At 40.6% G+C, this 16,614-nt stretch overlaps 2 protein-coding genes across 4 annotated transcripts in view; one reads left to right on the top strand and one right to left on the bottom strand.

Moving 5' to 3' along the window:
- Positions 1-678: 678 nt before the first annotated feature.
- Positions 679-13,372, bottom strand: LOC121605813 (tyrosine-protein kinase ZAP-70). 2 transcript variants are annotated; one of them, XM_041935904.1, is made up of 13 exons: positions 13,293-13,372; positions 8,251-8,718; positions 6,295-6,455; positions 6,025-6,163; positions 5,839-5,920; positions 5,642-5,664; positions 5,521-5,560; positions 4,639-4,843; positions 4,279-4,485; positions 2,638-2,830; positions 1,802-1,942; positions 1,553-1,665; positions 679-1,197 (listed from the first exon to the last, which is right to left on the bottom strand). In XM_041935904.1, the coding sequence occupies exons 2-13, from the start codon at positions 8,653-8,655 to the stop codon at positions 1,077-1,079; spliced, it is 1,830 nt and encodes a 609-aa protein (XP_041791838.1). In that variant the 5' UTR covers positions 8,656-8,718; positions 13,293-13,372; the 3' UTR covers positions 679-1,076. The 2 variants fall into 2 exon arrangements, with proteins under 2 accessions (XP_041791838.1, XP_041791839.1); XM_041935905.1 differs by lacking the exon at positions 13,293-13,372 and adding an exon at positions 8,829-8,966.
- Positions 13,373-15,315: 1,943 nt separating this feature from the next.
- adamts10 (ADAM metallopeptidase with thrombospondin type 1 motif, 10) overlaps positions 15,316-16,614 on the top strand; it is a 48,821-nt gene continuing 47,522 nt past the window's right edge. The window contains exon 1 of one of the 2 annotated variants that reach the window (XM_041934936.1): positions 15,316-15,437. The gene's annotated coding sequence lies outside the window, so the exon portion shown is untranslated. Of the gene's footprint in view, positions 15,438-16,103; positions 16,164-16,614 lie in introns of those variants that run through there. The other variant, XM_041934937.1, reaches the window with a different exon arrangement.

Here is a 16,614-nt window from a genome sequence, read left to right as displayed (position 1 = left end):
GTGTCGTGTGGCCTTCAGTGTTGCCTGGCAGCTCAGAAGTGCTTCCTTTGATACAGTATGTCACTGAATGGCAGGGGGCAGCCTGACTAACCTCATTTATTTTATAACAGCCATAATAAGCCACAATACATCATGTTTGAATTACTGAGAGGAAAACCAAAGGAAATATCTGCAGTAAAATCGTATAAATGATTCAAGATTTTAGACCTTAAACCTGTTCAAAACCCCTTCACATAATATGTAGTTCAACACATATTTATACTGATTCTTTATTTATCAGCTCTGATAATTATTTCACCTAAGTCTTTTATTTTGGGAGACTATTTAACACCTCATAAAGATGTCGAGTTTGGGGCTTCCTGTTTACACAAGTTTTTCCAGTGCAGATGACCCAGATGTAGTGCTCTAAACATGAATTCAAGGAATTAATCTAGGATGTTTTCCCATATTTTTTTGCTACATGCTTCATAAATTTGCAGATTTTTATCTTGCCGTGGTTTTATCTGTTGGTTTTATCTGTAAGTAAGCACATGTGAGGGTCATTTATGCCCTCCACGTTATGTTCATAAAGATGTGTGATCAACAGATGTGTGATCACTGGTAAACTTTGTGTGGAAGTAAACTAATGTCTTACCTTTAGAGGAATGTTGAAAGACTTGAAGTGTACAGTTCAGCTGATCGGTTTCATTCTACTTATAGTTTATTTGGCATAAAAAAAACAATAAAATCATAGGTGTTGGCAGATACAGTGAAACAATAACTTGTACACATGCCATATACTCCCATTATACTCCAAAAACACCAGAATATAAAATTAGTTTCTTCATCACTGTAAAGACGTCAACACTTAACATTCAAACCATGACAGACAGAGGTCCTCCTTACACGTCTGACACACTGGAGTCCAATTTACAAATGCACATTTATTGTCACTGAGGCCTGTTTAGCTGTATTGGTACTGTAGTCGAAGCTGGTCTGTGTGCATCGTTCATAAAAAGCTCTTTGTTTTGGTTGTTTAATGGCCAGTTGAAAGGAAGCTTTGTGCAACACTGGGACAGAATGGGCCTTGTTTCTGTCTACTCAACAGGCTCAGCAGCAGCGGCTGCAGATCCCTCAGGCTTGGCCTTTTTCGATACAGAGTAATGGTAAGACCTCATGGACTCTTCAACCGCCTTGAAGTCAGGACGCTCCTCATGCCTGGTGAGTGAGGAGAGAGGACGGCCCGAAATGGCCGTTTGAAAGGTTGTTATTAACGGGAGGCAATGTCACAAGGGGTCCCACAAGGATTAGTGTTTACTGCTATTAACTCTAGACATAAATAATATTCACTTATTACAGAAAATTACAATTTTCCAGGTTATAGTCTGCTTTTGACAATCCTCATACCACTTTCATTAATTTAATTAATTTACTATAAATAATATGAGCATTTTGCAACAGCACAGAGCTTTGATGTTCCTACTCTGATCCGTACCCTTACTGAAAAACTATTAGATACACTATAGCACTTACAGGTACTTGGGACTTTGTTTAGAGACAATCAGTTTCTTACTTGTACGTCCAGCACTCTTTCATCAATGTGTACATTTGCTCTGGACATGCTGCTGGACACTCCATGCGACTCCCACCTTCAATGAAGCGCATCACCTCCGGCCCTTTCATTTTCTAGACAGGATCAGGACAGGAAAAGAGCTGCAATTCACTTTGATGCTCAGGATCAATCCTCATAGTGGTGGGGACTTTGTGATCAATGTGCATTTGGTAGATGATCTTGCTTGTGCTCTGCAGAAACACTTGGTACCTTGTAAGGTTTCCCTCCGTAGGAGAAGGCTTCCCACATGGTGATCCCAAAACTCCACACGTCACTTTTACTGGAGAATTTGTGGAAGTTTATACATTCTGGAGCGTACCACTTGAGTGGCCATTTACCTGCAGTACGAGCCTATACAACACAAAATTACAACAAACAGCCTGTCAATGATTTACCAAAGGCAGCCTACATCAGACTGGATCATCCGAGCCAGCATACTGTAACCAAAAGGGATGTTAAGGGGGAGTTAAGTGGGCAGTGGGAATGGGGCCGAGGTTGCTGCAATTAAATTTCCAATTTCTTTCCCAACATTAAAAAAACAAACCCTTTATTATTTCACTTAATATTGATGTTAGTCACATGTGAAAGTGTATGAATGATGGAGGTAGACATTTGGGTTGGGCTGCCATGAAAAAAAAGCACTTTGAATGGGTGCTGTGTCTTAAAAACCACTGATTTAGAGGGTGCGGTGTAGAGCAAATATCTCTCAAACAATATTCGTGTTGCTGAATCATACAGCATGTTCCCATCAAATGTCCAGTTGTATGTGTATTCCTTGGAGTCAGTGAATCCTGTGTTTTTCTGATATCACCATTTCCCTCCAGATGTAGGTCAGTAAACCGATAAAGAGGAAATCAGTGTTTACTTTAGTTTGAATGGAGCACGAGACACCTTTGGGTTAGTATTCATTCTCAGAAAAGCAATCAATTTCAGATATACTATCTATTTGTGTTAGCTGCAGCACTGATAATCCCTATGCAGCCATCTGTTTGCGTAACTTTATCTTGCAGCGCAACATCTTAAAGAAAGTCTGTCCATGTGTGTACCTTGTAATAGTTGTCATCTGCTCCCAGGGCCTTGGAGAGCCCAAAGTCACTGATTTTGGCGAACTGCTGGTTGACCAGCAGGACGTTACGAGCTGCTAAGTCTCTGTGCACAAAGTTCTTCTCCTCCAGATACTTCATTCCCATCGACACCTGGTGCATCAGGTTGACAATGTTCTCCACAGTTACATTATCCCTGTGGAGGCAAAAACACCAGTCATCACATAAATCAAAAGGTGGTGAAGATGATGTTTTTTTCCTTTTAGAAACATAGTTTTTCCTCATCGAAATCAATTGTCTGGGCATAGAGGGTGTTGATTGTCACTGTGTCCAAACCTTGGGGGCCTGCACAAATCTGAGGAGTCACAAGATCATTAAAGAGTTAGGAAAGGAACTTATTTTTGCCACAGAGAAATGTTTTGGTTTCCTGGATACTTCACCACATGAGGAATCAAAATCCTTCAAATGAAGCAATCTGAGAAAGAAACATAACATACAGTCATGTCGAGCCTACAGCCATGACATGTGCTGAGGGGTCATAAGCAGACACCAGTAGTACACACACACACACACACACACACACACACATAAAAACATAACAGTTCTGTGTTTATTCATCTTTGTTCAGCTTTGTTGTACTTATTTTTACCTGCATGTCTATTTCTATCATCGTGTAAATTGCTCTCGGTGTAAATACATTGAAAGCAACTTAAAACCGTCAAATTCCTTGCATGTGTACACATACTTGGCTGATAAAGCTGATTCTTGGGAAGTTTTGCCTCTGTTTGCGAGTGACACATGGGGCGGCAGACAGGAGACAGAGAGGGGTATGACATGCAGCAAAGGAGTCAGACTGGCCACAGCTGTTGGCCATGTTTCATGCACTGTAACCACTCTGCTACCGGGCGTTCCGTCAGTCTACACTTTAAAGAGTCACATGCTGCACATTGTGTTGCATGTGACCCTTTTGTATGAATTGTTAACACCCTCAGAGGCAAATTTGTGATGTGGGGCTCAAGAAACAAAAATGGACTTAAATTATAGGGAAAGTAAGAGAAGAAATTATCTCTTCTATTATCTCTAAATTATCATCATTTTCTAGTGTATACAAACATCTGTTTCCTGGTCTGTCCAGTGAGAAATATTGTGATTAGTAATTATTTTATGATATATTTTCATATCCAGATTTATAATAACAATCCTGTATGCATACGGCACTCCTCTAAGTCAAGGCATGTCCAGGTTGCATTCTGCCTATAACATTCTTCAGAGATCCCTGCAAAACCTCCAACTCACACTGAATGCAGATAAGACAGACATTTTCATGTCCGCTGTACACACAGTGGAACTGAAATCGAATTTGTTCAGTCTTATAAATATCTGGGGATTTGGTTAGATAGCACTCTGTCTATAAATGTCATGTGGAACAACTGGCATCAAATCTGAGGATAAAAATGTGTTATATGCGAATAAAGTGTGTTTTTCTCTTGAAGACAGGAAAACCATTGCGCAGTCAGTCAAATTGGTGCTCCATTCCATCCATCACATCACATCACATTTCCATTAACCGCTCACCCACATTTTACTCCCTTTCACAAATATCTTGTCTGATAATGCGTCTGATTTACTATCAACTGAACTCACTTATTGGTGGAGAGGAATTTGTTGAGGGGTCCTGCAGAGGCCATTTCCATAACCAGCATCAGGTTCTCAGCTTTGCACAGACCCAGCATGCGGACGATGAAGGGGTTACTCAGCTGGTGCATAATCTCTGCCTCCCTCATCATCTCTTCCTTCACCAGCTTCTCATTGTCATTCTTCAGCACTTTGACAGCCACATCGATCTGACCCCTGAGAGAAAACAGAACAAAACTTTTTGGATGAACATCTGACCTTTGAAGGGAGACATCTAGAGGCCACTGGGTTCAGCAAAAATACAAAATACTGCACAAACAGTAAATATACACAGCTTTGATGCAACTTTGTTTCATAGTGTTTCCTCACGAATCAGTCTTGAGGACTCCTTTCTTGACGCAGCCAAAGTTCCCAGAGCCAAGCTCCACTTCGTCAATCAGCAGCTGTGTCCTTTGGATGTTAAACTTCCTCACTTCGTTCGGGTTGTGGTACGGGTTGAATGCACTGGAGTCCATCGGCAGAACCTCACGGTCTGCAGGCACAGTGGTAGCTGGATTCGAGGCCGCTGCAACAGCTGGAAAGTGTAGGTACAAACCGCCCGGGATGAAAATGCAGTTCTCTATGCATTGATATTAATCTGTTGATTGACTGTTTTTATAAGTGATGTGCATGCTGTTAAAACGCTGGTAGGATTTTCAGTGTTATCTTTATGCTTCATTTAAAATCCATTGTTACAAATTGAAAACCCATCAATATATGACGTAGTTAATCAGCTTCCTCCTCCACCAGCTGCAACATTAAAATGCTGCTCATACATAAATTCAATCATAATAATAATTTAACAATATGATGATGATATTTAATTAAAATACAAACAGTTACAGGAGCATTTTTCTCTATGATGAATACTTTCTCTTTTGATACCCATTTTGCAGCTAATACCTCTGTACTTTTACTTATCATGGAGTGTTTTTACACCGTTGTCTTGCTACTTTCACTTGAGTAAAAGAATACTGAATACTTCTCCCGCCACATGAATTGTGTTTTTTGCTGTTTTGTTTGTACTTTTAGCTTAGGCTAAAAGTTCTGTGAAATATGGTGGTTAATACTTGAAAATAATCATTAAATAAATTGAATAAATAAAAGTTATTTCTCTGCAAGTACATGTAACAGAGCAGCTCATTATGTGTGTTTGGTAATGGTATTGCATTATAACTGTGGTTTTAGCTGGTTGTACTTCATGTGACTGACCTCGAGGTGGCGGTGTGTATCCATTTGCGCCTGTCCGCCTCTGAAAGTGTTACAATAAAATGAATCTCAGACAAAGAAAAATGTGCTGACTTAAACAGTGCAGGATGTAGTCGATACTCACTGTCGCAGGAAGACTGGGTGTCTCTGAAAGGTTAAAGGACAGATCAGAGTTGTAACAACAATTTCAGCAGCTGAGGTCACAATTAATAATGCTGAATGTTGCAAATAACCTACAAACTCTAACTGGAAGCTCAGTGATTTTTGAAGCGATTGCATAATGTTGATATAAGTGAGAAAAGACAATAAGATGTTCAGTACTTTCAGCAACTTTGCCATTAACACACGCCTCCCCAAGAACAGTCACCAGGCCATCGGGTTTCATCTTCAGGTACTCAACCAGCTACAGAGATTAAAGTAACATTCAGTTTTAAATCAGAGAAGCTCCTCAGCTGCAACATAACTGCTAGATAATGAGAGAAGGGCAAAGTAAGATTGAGGGCCCACCTGCCAGATTGTGTCAAACTTTGTTCCCTCTGGCATGAAGCATTTCCCTGATTTGTCTTGGAGGATCCGATAGTGGTACACAGTTTTCCCGTATATCATGGAGAGAGCAAAAGTACCCGATTCCTCTCTGTCTCTCACTCTGAGAAGCAAAAAACAGCTTACTGCTTAAAAACCGTAACCATGACCTTTTATACCAAATCCTCAGAGGTCGGTCGAGAAACAGGCACAGAAAACGACAGGGATGGAAAAACATCACCCTGAGCAACTTACAGAAACTTGCCGTCTGGTTGTACTCCCGAGTAAAGCCTCCTCTCGCCCTCCTGGCGGGCAATTTTACCGTGATACCAAGGCATCTTCTCGTGGGCTGTGGTGGCGATGAGTTTCTCCAGCTGAGGAGCTTGGCTGATGATGGCCTGCTCCATGGCTTCTCCCTGAACAGGAAACAACCAGGAGACTCATTAATGCTCATTCTGCATGACAATATTCTACAAAAGAAGAGCTTTCCCTCAATAACCTCCTAATAACTGCTTATTGATAGTAAGTATCCTTACTTACTTAGTTGTTGCATATTTTTGTGATTACTAATCCTTAATAACCCAAAACCCCCAAATTAAGCTGTAATAAGTATTTTATAATGACTAATAAAAAAACTAATATGCTATGCTATCCTTTACAGAACGTATAAGCTTGAAATGCAATGGAGTAGAAGCAGAAAGTAACAGAAAATGGAAATACCCTAGTAAAGTACAAGTGCCTCAAAACTGTACTGAAGACAGTACAGTACTTGATTAAATGTACTTAGTTACTTTCCACCACTGCTGAGAGGTGCCATGATTTTTCTGGCTCCTTCTGGTCCCTGCTGGGGTCGATAAACATCTGGAGCTAGACTGGCTGCTTAGATGAAGCCCACCAGTGATAAAAGGCTACTGGTCTCAGTGTGTGATTGCCTGCAGCAGGAGACACATCATTAAACTGCAGGATTTTGGACTGAAGGAGGGCCAGGCCTTAAACTGAGTAAAAAAAAGTTTGTTAGTCTTTTGGGGGAGACCGCAAAGACACTAAACAAATAAAAATGGTGGAATTTGCTTAACCACCTCAAGATTCTGATTTTCCGTGTATCTTTGGGATATTTCAGTACAGGCGCTGAGGTGGGACTGTTTCCTCTGCAATGGTCCTCCTCAATGGCACGTTACGCTCAAATTCCAGTTTCACTTGAGGCTTTTATCTTTATGTGAGACTGGTATTCCAGCTCCTGTCATTTCATCACATAAACACATTTTGTCACTTTTTTGTCTGGTCTCAAAAAGGGCCAGTTTACCCAAATTACAACTACTTTTTTTTTTTTTCTTGCTGTTTTGATTGGAAATAGTCCTACTGTGTTCTTTGGAGTATCAGGGCGATTGTTCTGATATTTCAAATATCTATTATACCTCCCTTGAATTAGGCTAGAGGCAGAAATGTCAGAGGCTGGTCTAAAACTATCTGCAGGAACGTGATGTAAAATGTGTTTTTGTGTAATTTGGGCAAGTCCCCTCCAATCAAAAGTGTGTTTTTCGCCCTGTTCCTTCAGTTGAATGTTTGAACTTCACTGTGCAGAGTTTTGATGCGCACATTTCTACCCATTGAAAATCCAATTTTAAGGTGCCAACGAGCATGATTCCTGACATCACAAATAGTTTTGAAGCCAATCCTGGTCCAATATTCAGCATAAGAGTCATGTGGAAACCTGAAGCCTCCAGTGCACATCCACAAGCAGGCGACATCTTTTGCTCAGCAGTTAAACTTCTGAAATTAAATCAGTTTTCATATTCATAGTAACTGCAACTTAACTGTAACTGTAACTTATTTTTTTAATAAGGGAGAAGGAACAGATATTTTAAGGATTTTCCTAAATATTTTTGTGGAGAAACTAAAGTATTTTAGACATACGAGTACAATGTACTCAAAAAAATCAAAAGTGAAAGTACTCAGTACTGCAGGAAATGCCCCCTGTGACTGATATATTATTATGTAACATGATCAGATTGTTAATACAAGGTAGGCAGGTCGCTGGCTTCGAGACCACTCAGGTAAATTACAGGTACCTGAAAATTGAACCTAATTAGTTGCATTCCTCCTCTGAACCAGCCCTTTCATAATTAACTGCAACTCTTGAATTTTTACATATTTGTTGGTCCAAAGCTGTAACTAATGTACTTTTACCCAGCAGCCTCAGCAGAGCCTCACCTCCAGGTTCCAGGTCTGCTTCACGTACTCCCTTAACATGTTTTCTCTCAGGCTGTCAAACACGCCGGGCCGTATCGGTGTATCCGGCAAGCGCAGACATGGTTTCCTCAACATGCACACCAGCCCGTCGGGGTCTTTGCTGTAAAACTCACAGAGCTCTGCTGGCCCACAGTGACTCTTCCCTCCTGCGATGCAGTAAGTCCCATTCAGCTTCTTCTCTATAGAGTAATGGTGAAACTCCAGGTTCCACACAACAGACAGGACGTAGCCACCCAGACTGCGGATACACTGTCGCAGCAAGAAGAGCCCGTCGGCCATCCCGGCTAGCTTCAGATGCTGCTCGGCCTCTGAGCGACTGATGCTGCCGTAGTAAAAAGGCAGCTCAGCCGCCGGGTCGTTGGACATGGCGAGACCTGGGAGAGATGAGGACTTTGGCTTGGAGTCCTGGATGTGGATGGATGAAAGTAGCTAAAGAGACAGAAAGGGAAAGCATTTAAGTAAAAGCTGCATTTAAAAAAAGCTTGACGTTTTTTGAAATATGCTGATTCAGGAGCCCAATGTGTGACCAGTACACTCACAGGTTTGAATCCAGTCTGTGACCTCTGACCTTTCAGCCCTTCAGCCTTTTAGGCTCCACCTTCCTTCCACTGCCAGCTCAATCTCAATGTCTCACTTTTAGTAACAGCTCTGAAAATGCTGTTTGAAAATGGACAATGCAACATTCAGTGCAGTTTTTCTGTCAGTTTTTATCACCTTTTCTTCTTCTCTTCTACTTTACAGCAAAAAAAAAAATGTAATGGTTCACAATGTTTTCTCAGGGCTGTCAGCTCTGCAAAGACAAGCTGTGGGGAGCCATATGTCTGAATGAGATATTTCACAAGCACCCACACTTGAGATTGCATGAAGTTTGCAGATTAGTGACAGAAGCCACAACAGGAAGTCGCAGTCCGCCCTCACAGCCTCCTGTCTCCAGCATCTTGTTCTTCCGTTGAACAGGTGCTTTTTGGTTCTAGATCATTCCCTCTGCCTCAGAAACTCAAGTCTGCAAGTTTTCCCTCATAGGAGGAAAACTTTTTGGGGAAAACAACTACTACTACAGAAAACAACTACTATATGTACAATGTGATTTGTCTGTTAAGAATCTGATACAAGGCGTCAATGGAGGTGTCTGAGTTGGAGTGACGACATAAAGATAAGATTAAAATCAAGCAGGTTTTGACTGCAGTGTAGAACGGTTATGCCATAGCAGGCGGAAAATGCTTGTTGGAGTTCAAAGCAGAAATTAGATCACAATACGACGGCAAAGCAATAACATGCAGAGGGGAGGTGATCTGACTGTGCAGAAGTACGTACAGTAAGGATGGAGATTGTTAAAATAATTGCACCAAACTACAAGGAAATACAAGCAAACAATTAAATGTCAGAGATAAGAAAGGTTATTCTGTTGTTTTCTGGATCAAAAGAGCTGTGTAAACCTCAGCTTCCTGGCTTCGTCTGTGTTGCTGCCCACATCCACAGTGGACAAGTGAGAACAAACACAGAGTTGCCACAAGACATAAGACCACTGTGGCCTGACACCCCCCTCACCACAACAAAGACCTCCAGGCCCAACAATGTGGACTGATGGAGAGGCCACACATCTACAGACAAACTGTGACACGACATCACAACAACGCATGAGAGCTTCATAAACTGCACCTTAACCTATTTGTGTGGTGATATTATTAGTCAAGCATTCAGAATTCAAGCAAACTATTAGCAAACATAACCATTGCCAACTAAACATCCTTTAAGTATGACACGATCAAGAATCTACAGCCAAGCCAGCAGCTTTGTGATGAACTGATTCATCACTTTGATCAATAATTAAAATCTCTGATTCCCTTTCATTGCCTGTGGATTTTCAGTTGAGACTGCAAATGTATGTAAGTATTATCTACTTCAGGTAAGATAACATAAAGAAATGTAAATAATTATCTTTAACTCTGTTTCCATAGCTTTTCTTTGAGCAACATAGAAAGCAGAATTTAATTATAAGACAACAAACCATCCTAACACGCCATGACTAGAATATTAGCAACACCGCTGTAATTTAGGACATGAGCAAACCAACCAAAATATTGAAATCTGTTTTCCAACGAGACATAAAAACTTCCAGCAATGACAGCAGCCAAGTCTTTGCTCGGCTCGTGTTCTTTTCAAAATATGATTTTTATGGCTTTTCTATGCAGAGTGGCAGAAGACGGCGTGAACATTACGAAGTTCCTGGGCCAGCTTTGAACCCACAATGCTGTGCAGTATCTTTGATAATGAGCCTGGGACTGTTTTCATCAAAAGGTATTTCAAAAGACAGACACCATCTGAATGCAATGTATAAACCCTTAAACCTTTGCACATGAAGACATACGTAAATGAGGTGCTGCAGAGTTAGCAGATAGTGACCCAGCGAGCAGTGGAAAAAGTCCTGTGAGTCACTGTGTTTTCAGCATGTGGAGGAGTACATAAGTGACACACGCCAAAACCTACAGGCCCAAGTACTTGTTTTCCACAGAGAAGAGAGGGCGAACTTTTTCTGGCATGATTTATGTCCTCTGAGAGCCATCAGGCGCAAAATAAACATAATTAAATACAAAGCAAAAACCTGGTCTTGTGGTCGTCTGGTCAGACTTTTCAATATTAGACAGAAGTGACTGTTCCAGGGCAATCTATCTTAATGTCAGAGATAGGAAGCATGAAGAACTGAGTGAAATCAGAGGTAATGCAATCGTTCTGATTGTTCCGAATAATAAATAACTTTCTGCAAGTGACAATAAAAGCTCAGGCATGCAACTTTCTTACCACGGGCTGTATGGAGAAATGCTATTAACAAGTCATGGAAGATGCTTTCATATCATTTACTCAAGTAAAACAAGCAATAATACAAAACAAAAATACTCCATTACAAGTAAAAGTCTACTATTAAAAAACAGACTAAACAGAACTATTAGCAAACATAATCTATACAATCTACAGCCATGCTAGTGAGACTAAACTGTACTGGGCTAAATGCTAATGTCAGCATGCTAACATGCACACAATCACAATGCTAACATATTTCACAGCCATTGCCCCAATAAAATGTATGTGACAAACAAAGTTTGAACTTGAACTTGTGCGTGCCAAAATTCGTAAACCGATTGCGTAGGTGTAGAGATATTTCACTAACCTGCAGGTGGCGCTAGTATAAGAAATCAGAGTATGCCCAGAGTCAGGACCATGAACATCTGTTCAAAATAGGCATCCATCTAATTGTTGTAAAGAGATATTTCAGTCTTATTGATGTTGCTGCTAGCTTGCTTTAGCCTCTAGCATGGCCGAAAAATTTAAAACAGCCTTGAAAAACAACAGAAATATCATTTGTATTACACAAGGTCATTAAAATGGCATCACTATCTATTCCTATTCAATATAACATCCAAACACCTCAGAAGGTTGAAACCCAGACTTCAGTAGCATGCTAACATTAACGGCTGGCTAACAGGATCCAGCGGGGGTAAACAGTGACCTGTCTAAGTCTTGGTGAAAAACACAAGAAGCAAAGCCTCCTAACGGTGCTTTAAGTAAAAGCTTTGTTTACTGCAGATTATGTGACTCACATTAAATCAGGAACATTCCAGTGATAACTATTCGCCTATTAAAGTTATTTTAGGTCATGATTATTTTGGTTGTGCTATCAGGAAGTCAGCTCAGGGTTGTGTAACTCAAAGCATTCCTCCATTCGTACATCAACGTTTGAGACTGTGTCGGCATCTCTCTCTCACGCATGAAATGATTTTTCCCCAAACTGATCTTTGCCTTAATGACGATTGAAAAACAACTGAAGACGTAGGTGGACTTGGATGAGAGGCTGATCTGCATATCAGATCAGGGGACCAGATGCCCCAAACTGAAGCATTTCCCTTCATCAGTGGAAACAATTCACAGTGTAATGAGCAGCTGGCATGTGCTCCTGTGTCATGATTCATATTGTATTATTCCAAACCAGAATGAACCTGTTGAGATTTAAATCAACAGCGATGCAGAAATGAATTTAAGTGCCTTTTTCACTGCATTTTAATGTACAAATAATGGAGAACAAAAATAACAGCAGCACCACCTCAACAGCCCTTTCACGTCTATATTAAAAATAGCAAGAATGAGCCATTTTTGTGTCAATTGTGGTTAAATATGAAACTAATGTAATGTTCAAATTTACCGTAAACGGAGTGAACATTACACTGTGAACAAACAACACATTTTTTACAAAGAAATCCTCTTTTTGTTGTTTGACTGTGAGTTGCGCATTGTGAAGTGCATTTCGCAGATGTACTTCAGCCCAGCACCAAAAATACATGCAGTAATTTCACGAAAAGTTACAGGCGATAAAAGACGCACACACAGAGAGACCTCTGTGTGTTAAAACCTGCCCATTTTTGGTTTTCCATTCCAAGGCACAATAAAAGCTGCTATTTATATTTTGCACATGTAATCTCTACTTTTGTGAGCCAGAGAAACAATGCCCCAGCCCGACTGTGGTGCACACACTCATATTCTTTTTTACAGCTGGACGCAGCTGTGGAAACGCTAAAAAAAGCCCATTTCAGATGGAGATTTTGCTTAAATTTCAAAGATCAATAAGAATAGAAATATCAAAGATTACTGTCTGCTCATATACTCAATTTGGATAAAATAAAAAAAAATCCATAAAGTCACTTTACAGCTCTAGTTTTGAGTTTTACTCTTGAGGCTAAAACACACTTTGAACACGTAGGGTGATGGCGAACCATGTGTAGTCTCAAGCATGTGACATTTAAGAGAGCATAATACATGACTGACAAGTTAGATTTCAAACCACAGCTGGCTTTGTTGTTTTTGATTAACTGCATGATTTCAATACAGCTTTTCCTCTAGTCTTCTCCTAATCATATGTCCTGTTTTTGTTTGCAACATAGGAAATATATGTAACTCACTGATACAAAACATTTCTTGTGTTCAGGCAGTTAAAAACAACAAAACCTACTTACGTTTCACTGCTTCACCACTAAGTAGAGCGATGTTATTGCCTCAAAGACAAAGATGCATCTGCTGATCTGACAGCAGTGCAAGGTGCTGTGATAAGTGGGGCTTAGAGACAATGACACACACACACACACACACACACACACACACACACACACACATTCATGAGGCAATAGTAGCAAAACACAACTACGCTTATACAGCTAATCTGGTGATGTCTCAAGGAAACAAAATCCACCAACCAGCACCTTAAAAATTCACAAATTAACACATCCAGTAAAAGAGTTTAAAACAAGACAAGTTGTGGTTTCACAAAGAGGTGCTGGTTGGTGGGATTTACTTTACCTACGGAGCCAGGCTAGCTGTTTCCCTCTGTTTCCATTCTTTGTGTTAAGCTAACGGTTGCTGACTGTAGCTTTCCGTTTAAAGGAGTAGTTTGGCAGTATTCCTACCCAGAGTTAGAGAAGATCAATACCATTCTTATCTGTACAGGAAATATTAGGCTAATGCCAGTATTTGGTTACCATAGCTTAGCATAAAGACTGGACACGGGAAAACAGCTAGCCTGGCTCTATTCAACTGTAACAAAGTCTAAGTACCAGCACCATAGACTGTAAAAAACATGGACTTAGTCTCTCTAACATCACCCGTGCTTTTATGCTAAGCCAAGATAACTAACTCCTGTGTATATATGTATATGTTTGTGTGTGTGTGTGTGTGTGTGTGTGTGTATATATATATATATATCCCCCATATCCCACAACCCACTTAAACATACACAAACCCCCCACCCCACTGACTACAGCTGCTTCCTTAGAGTCGCAGAACAGGCAAGCAATCAGCAGGGTCCCGCTGAATCAAATCAGACAAACACCGAGAAAAAAACCCGGAAATTAAAAGGGAAATGTTTGTCTTCAAAATAAAACCAATATTAGCTTAATTTTCAGTGGCCGGTTTTCTTTCAAAAGCTGAGATGTGAGTAATCTTGACTGGGTCACATGTAGAAGTCAGACTAAAGCTATAGAAAACTGAAGACCACGCTTGACATAAAAGATGAGTTTGCTCTTGGACTGGATCTGGCCTACCATATATGTTTTAACTTTGAATCATCATAGCAGAGCATCTAGAAAAGATGGTTTCCAGGAAAAAAAAAATTGGCAACCATAATGAGCTTCCATCTGTTTCACCTTAGTTTCACCACTAACAAAAAACACCCTTGCAGGTTGTCTGATGCATGTGCTTTGACCTGGTGCCATCATTTGGGTGCTTTTTGAGTCCATATGAAATTGATTTCTTGCTCCTATGGTTTCAAAAAGGTTGAAATGATACATGATGGCAAACTGTTAGTGTGAGTACTTTGTTTTGTTGTTTTATTTTTCCTCTTTTCTAATTTACTCACATTGTTAACAGTGTTAATTTTTCAGCACCTAGTCTTTTTTCCCCCTCCGGGCTGTAAGGGGCAGGGAAGTAATATCACATTTGAAAGGACAAATCATGCAAATCCTTTGTAAAGAGGGATGATTTGTAAAATTCACTTCTTCAACATTTTGGTAACATCTCAGTGTTGCAATCACTCTATACACTGTATGTATGTATGTATGTATATATATATATACACACACATATATATGTGTGTATATATATATGTGTGTGTGTGTATATATGTACACATTTATAAAGTTTTGCACATGTCTAAGATTAATGTTTCTCTGCATCACTGATATAAAAGGTTAAATGTTAAAAAAAATAAAAACATTAAGTAAATAAATGTAATAGCCTAATATGAAACATGCACAGAACTGGGCATCAAAACACACAGAGGGTTATTACAGGTTGAAATGCACTCTAGGATAAAACATACATGTAGGTTTTAATCAAATCATATCACTAACCCTGACCATAAACCCTCAATTCAGATCTCACCCAAAAAACTTGCAGACAGGACTTTTATTTTGAAAATTGTAACGGGAAGTTAACTATTCTAACTGCGGGTGACTTGACGTGAGACTGTGGCGCTGTGGTTGTGGAGGTGGAAGAAGCTGACTCTCCTCAGTCACCCGCCGGCGCCGCCTCCTCTTCTCCGCTCCGCTCCGCTGCGGAGGACAGAGGACACACTCACAGCGGAAACTTCTGCAAGGGGACACGGGAAGGTAGGACAGCGAGCCCGGCAACACTTTCTGCCTTTTCATGCACGACTCTGGAGGAAAACGATCCTGACAGGATGCTGGCAGCACGCTCCTTTCAACTCCCAATACGCTCATTTATCTAGAAATACTTCTGCAGACTTTGTATATCGCCCTTATTCAGTCCTTTAGGTCTTTCATTGTGCTGCCACGGGGTCATGACATGCAAGTCTATGGTCTTAATGTTGTCTGATGGCGTTTGTGTTGCATTCCTCCAAAAATCTCTTTGGATTGGCTTTTCTCCTCAAGAGCTCTTAGTTGTGGCTGGGATCTCCTCATTGGCTGATGACAAGGCAGTCAGTGTGTGTGTGTGTGTGTGCGTGTGTGTGTGTGTGTGTGCGAGAGGTGCGAGAGAGAGAGAGAGAGAGAGAGAGAGAGAGAGAGAGAGAGAGAGAGAGCAGATGATGTGGCCGAGAGCAGTCATCAGGTACATGAGTGAAGGGTGACTTTGTGCCGTTCACCGGCTGGGGGAGCAACCTGCAGCGTCTCGCTGATGGAAAAGAACTGTGTAGCATCTTGTAGGGATCGATAAATCATACCTCCAAGCTGTTAAAGCTCACTTTTAAACTGACACATGTAACACGGATGATGTCCTTCGCTGCAGGACTTGTATGCACATGTACCTGTGGACGCTGGAGGAACAGCAGAAGATAGATGAGTCATCTGATCAGCTGACTTTGCAGAAATCTGCAGGTTTCTGTTTTATTTTACACCAATGTTTGTCATGGCAGCTTCATTCTTGACCTTTGACCCTAACATATCCTCTCTCACACCTGTATTGTAGGTGTCCTGTATTTGTACTTTGCACACTCTGGCAGCAGGCATATTATGAGTTTTCTCAGGCTTTTGGATTTGCATGATCAAACTTTTTCTCTCATGACACATCAAATTAATGTATCTGCCTAACGACAGTGAGCACTGATGCAACACGATGTGCGTCTTTCCCCCCTAATTTAAAATCTATTAATTTCTGCGCGGGATGATTTTTATGTAAGACAACATGAAGCCAGGCATTATTTTGGCAATAAAAAAACGGAGTTGATAGCCCACCATGAGTTAATGCTTGCTGATAATAATAACAGAAACACTGGATTTCATTATAACTTTAACAAACAAACTGTATTTAATGTTGATCAGCATAGGT

This window comes from Chelmon rostratus, chromosome 4 (genome assembly GCF_017976325.1).
Source record: "Chelmon rostratus isolate fCheRos1 chromosome 4, fCheRos1.pri, whole genome shotgun sequence".
NCBI lineage: Eukaryota > Metazoa > Chordata > Actinopteri > Chaetodontiformes > Chaetodontidae > Chelmon > Chelmon rostratus.
Note: the sequence above shows the minus strand (reverse complement) of the source record. Positions and strands in the feature narration are given on the sequence as shown.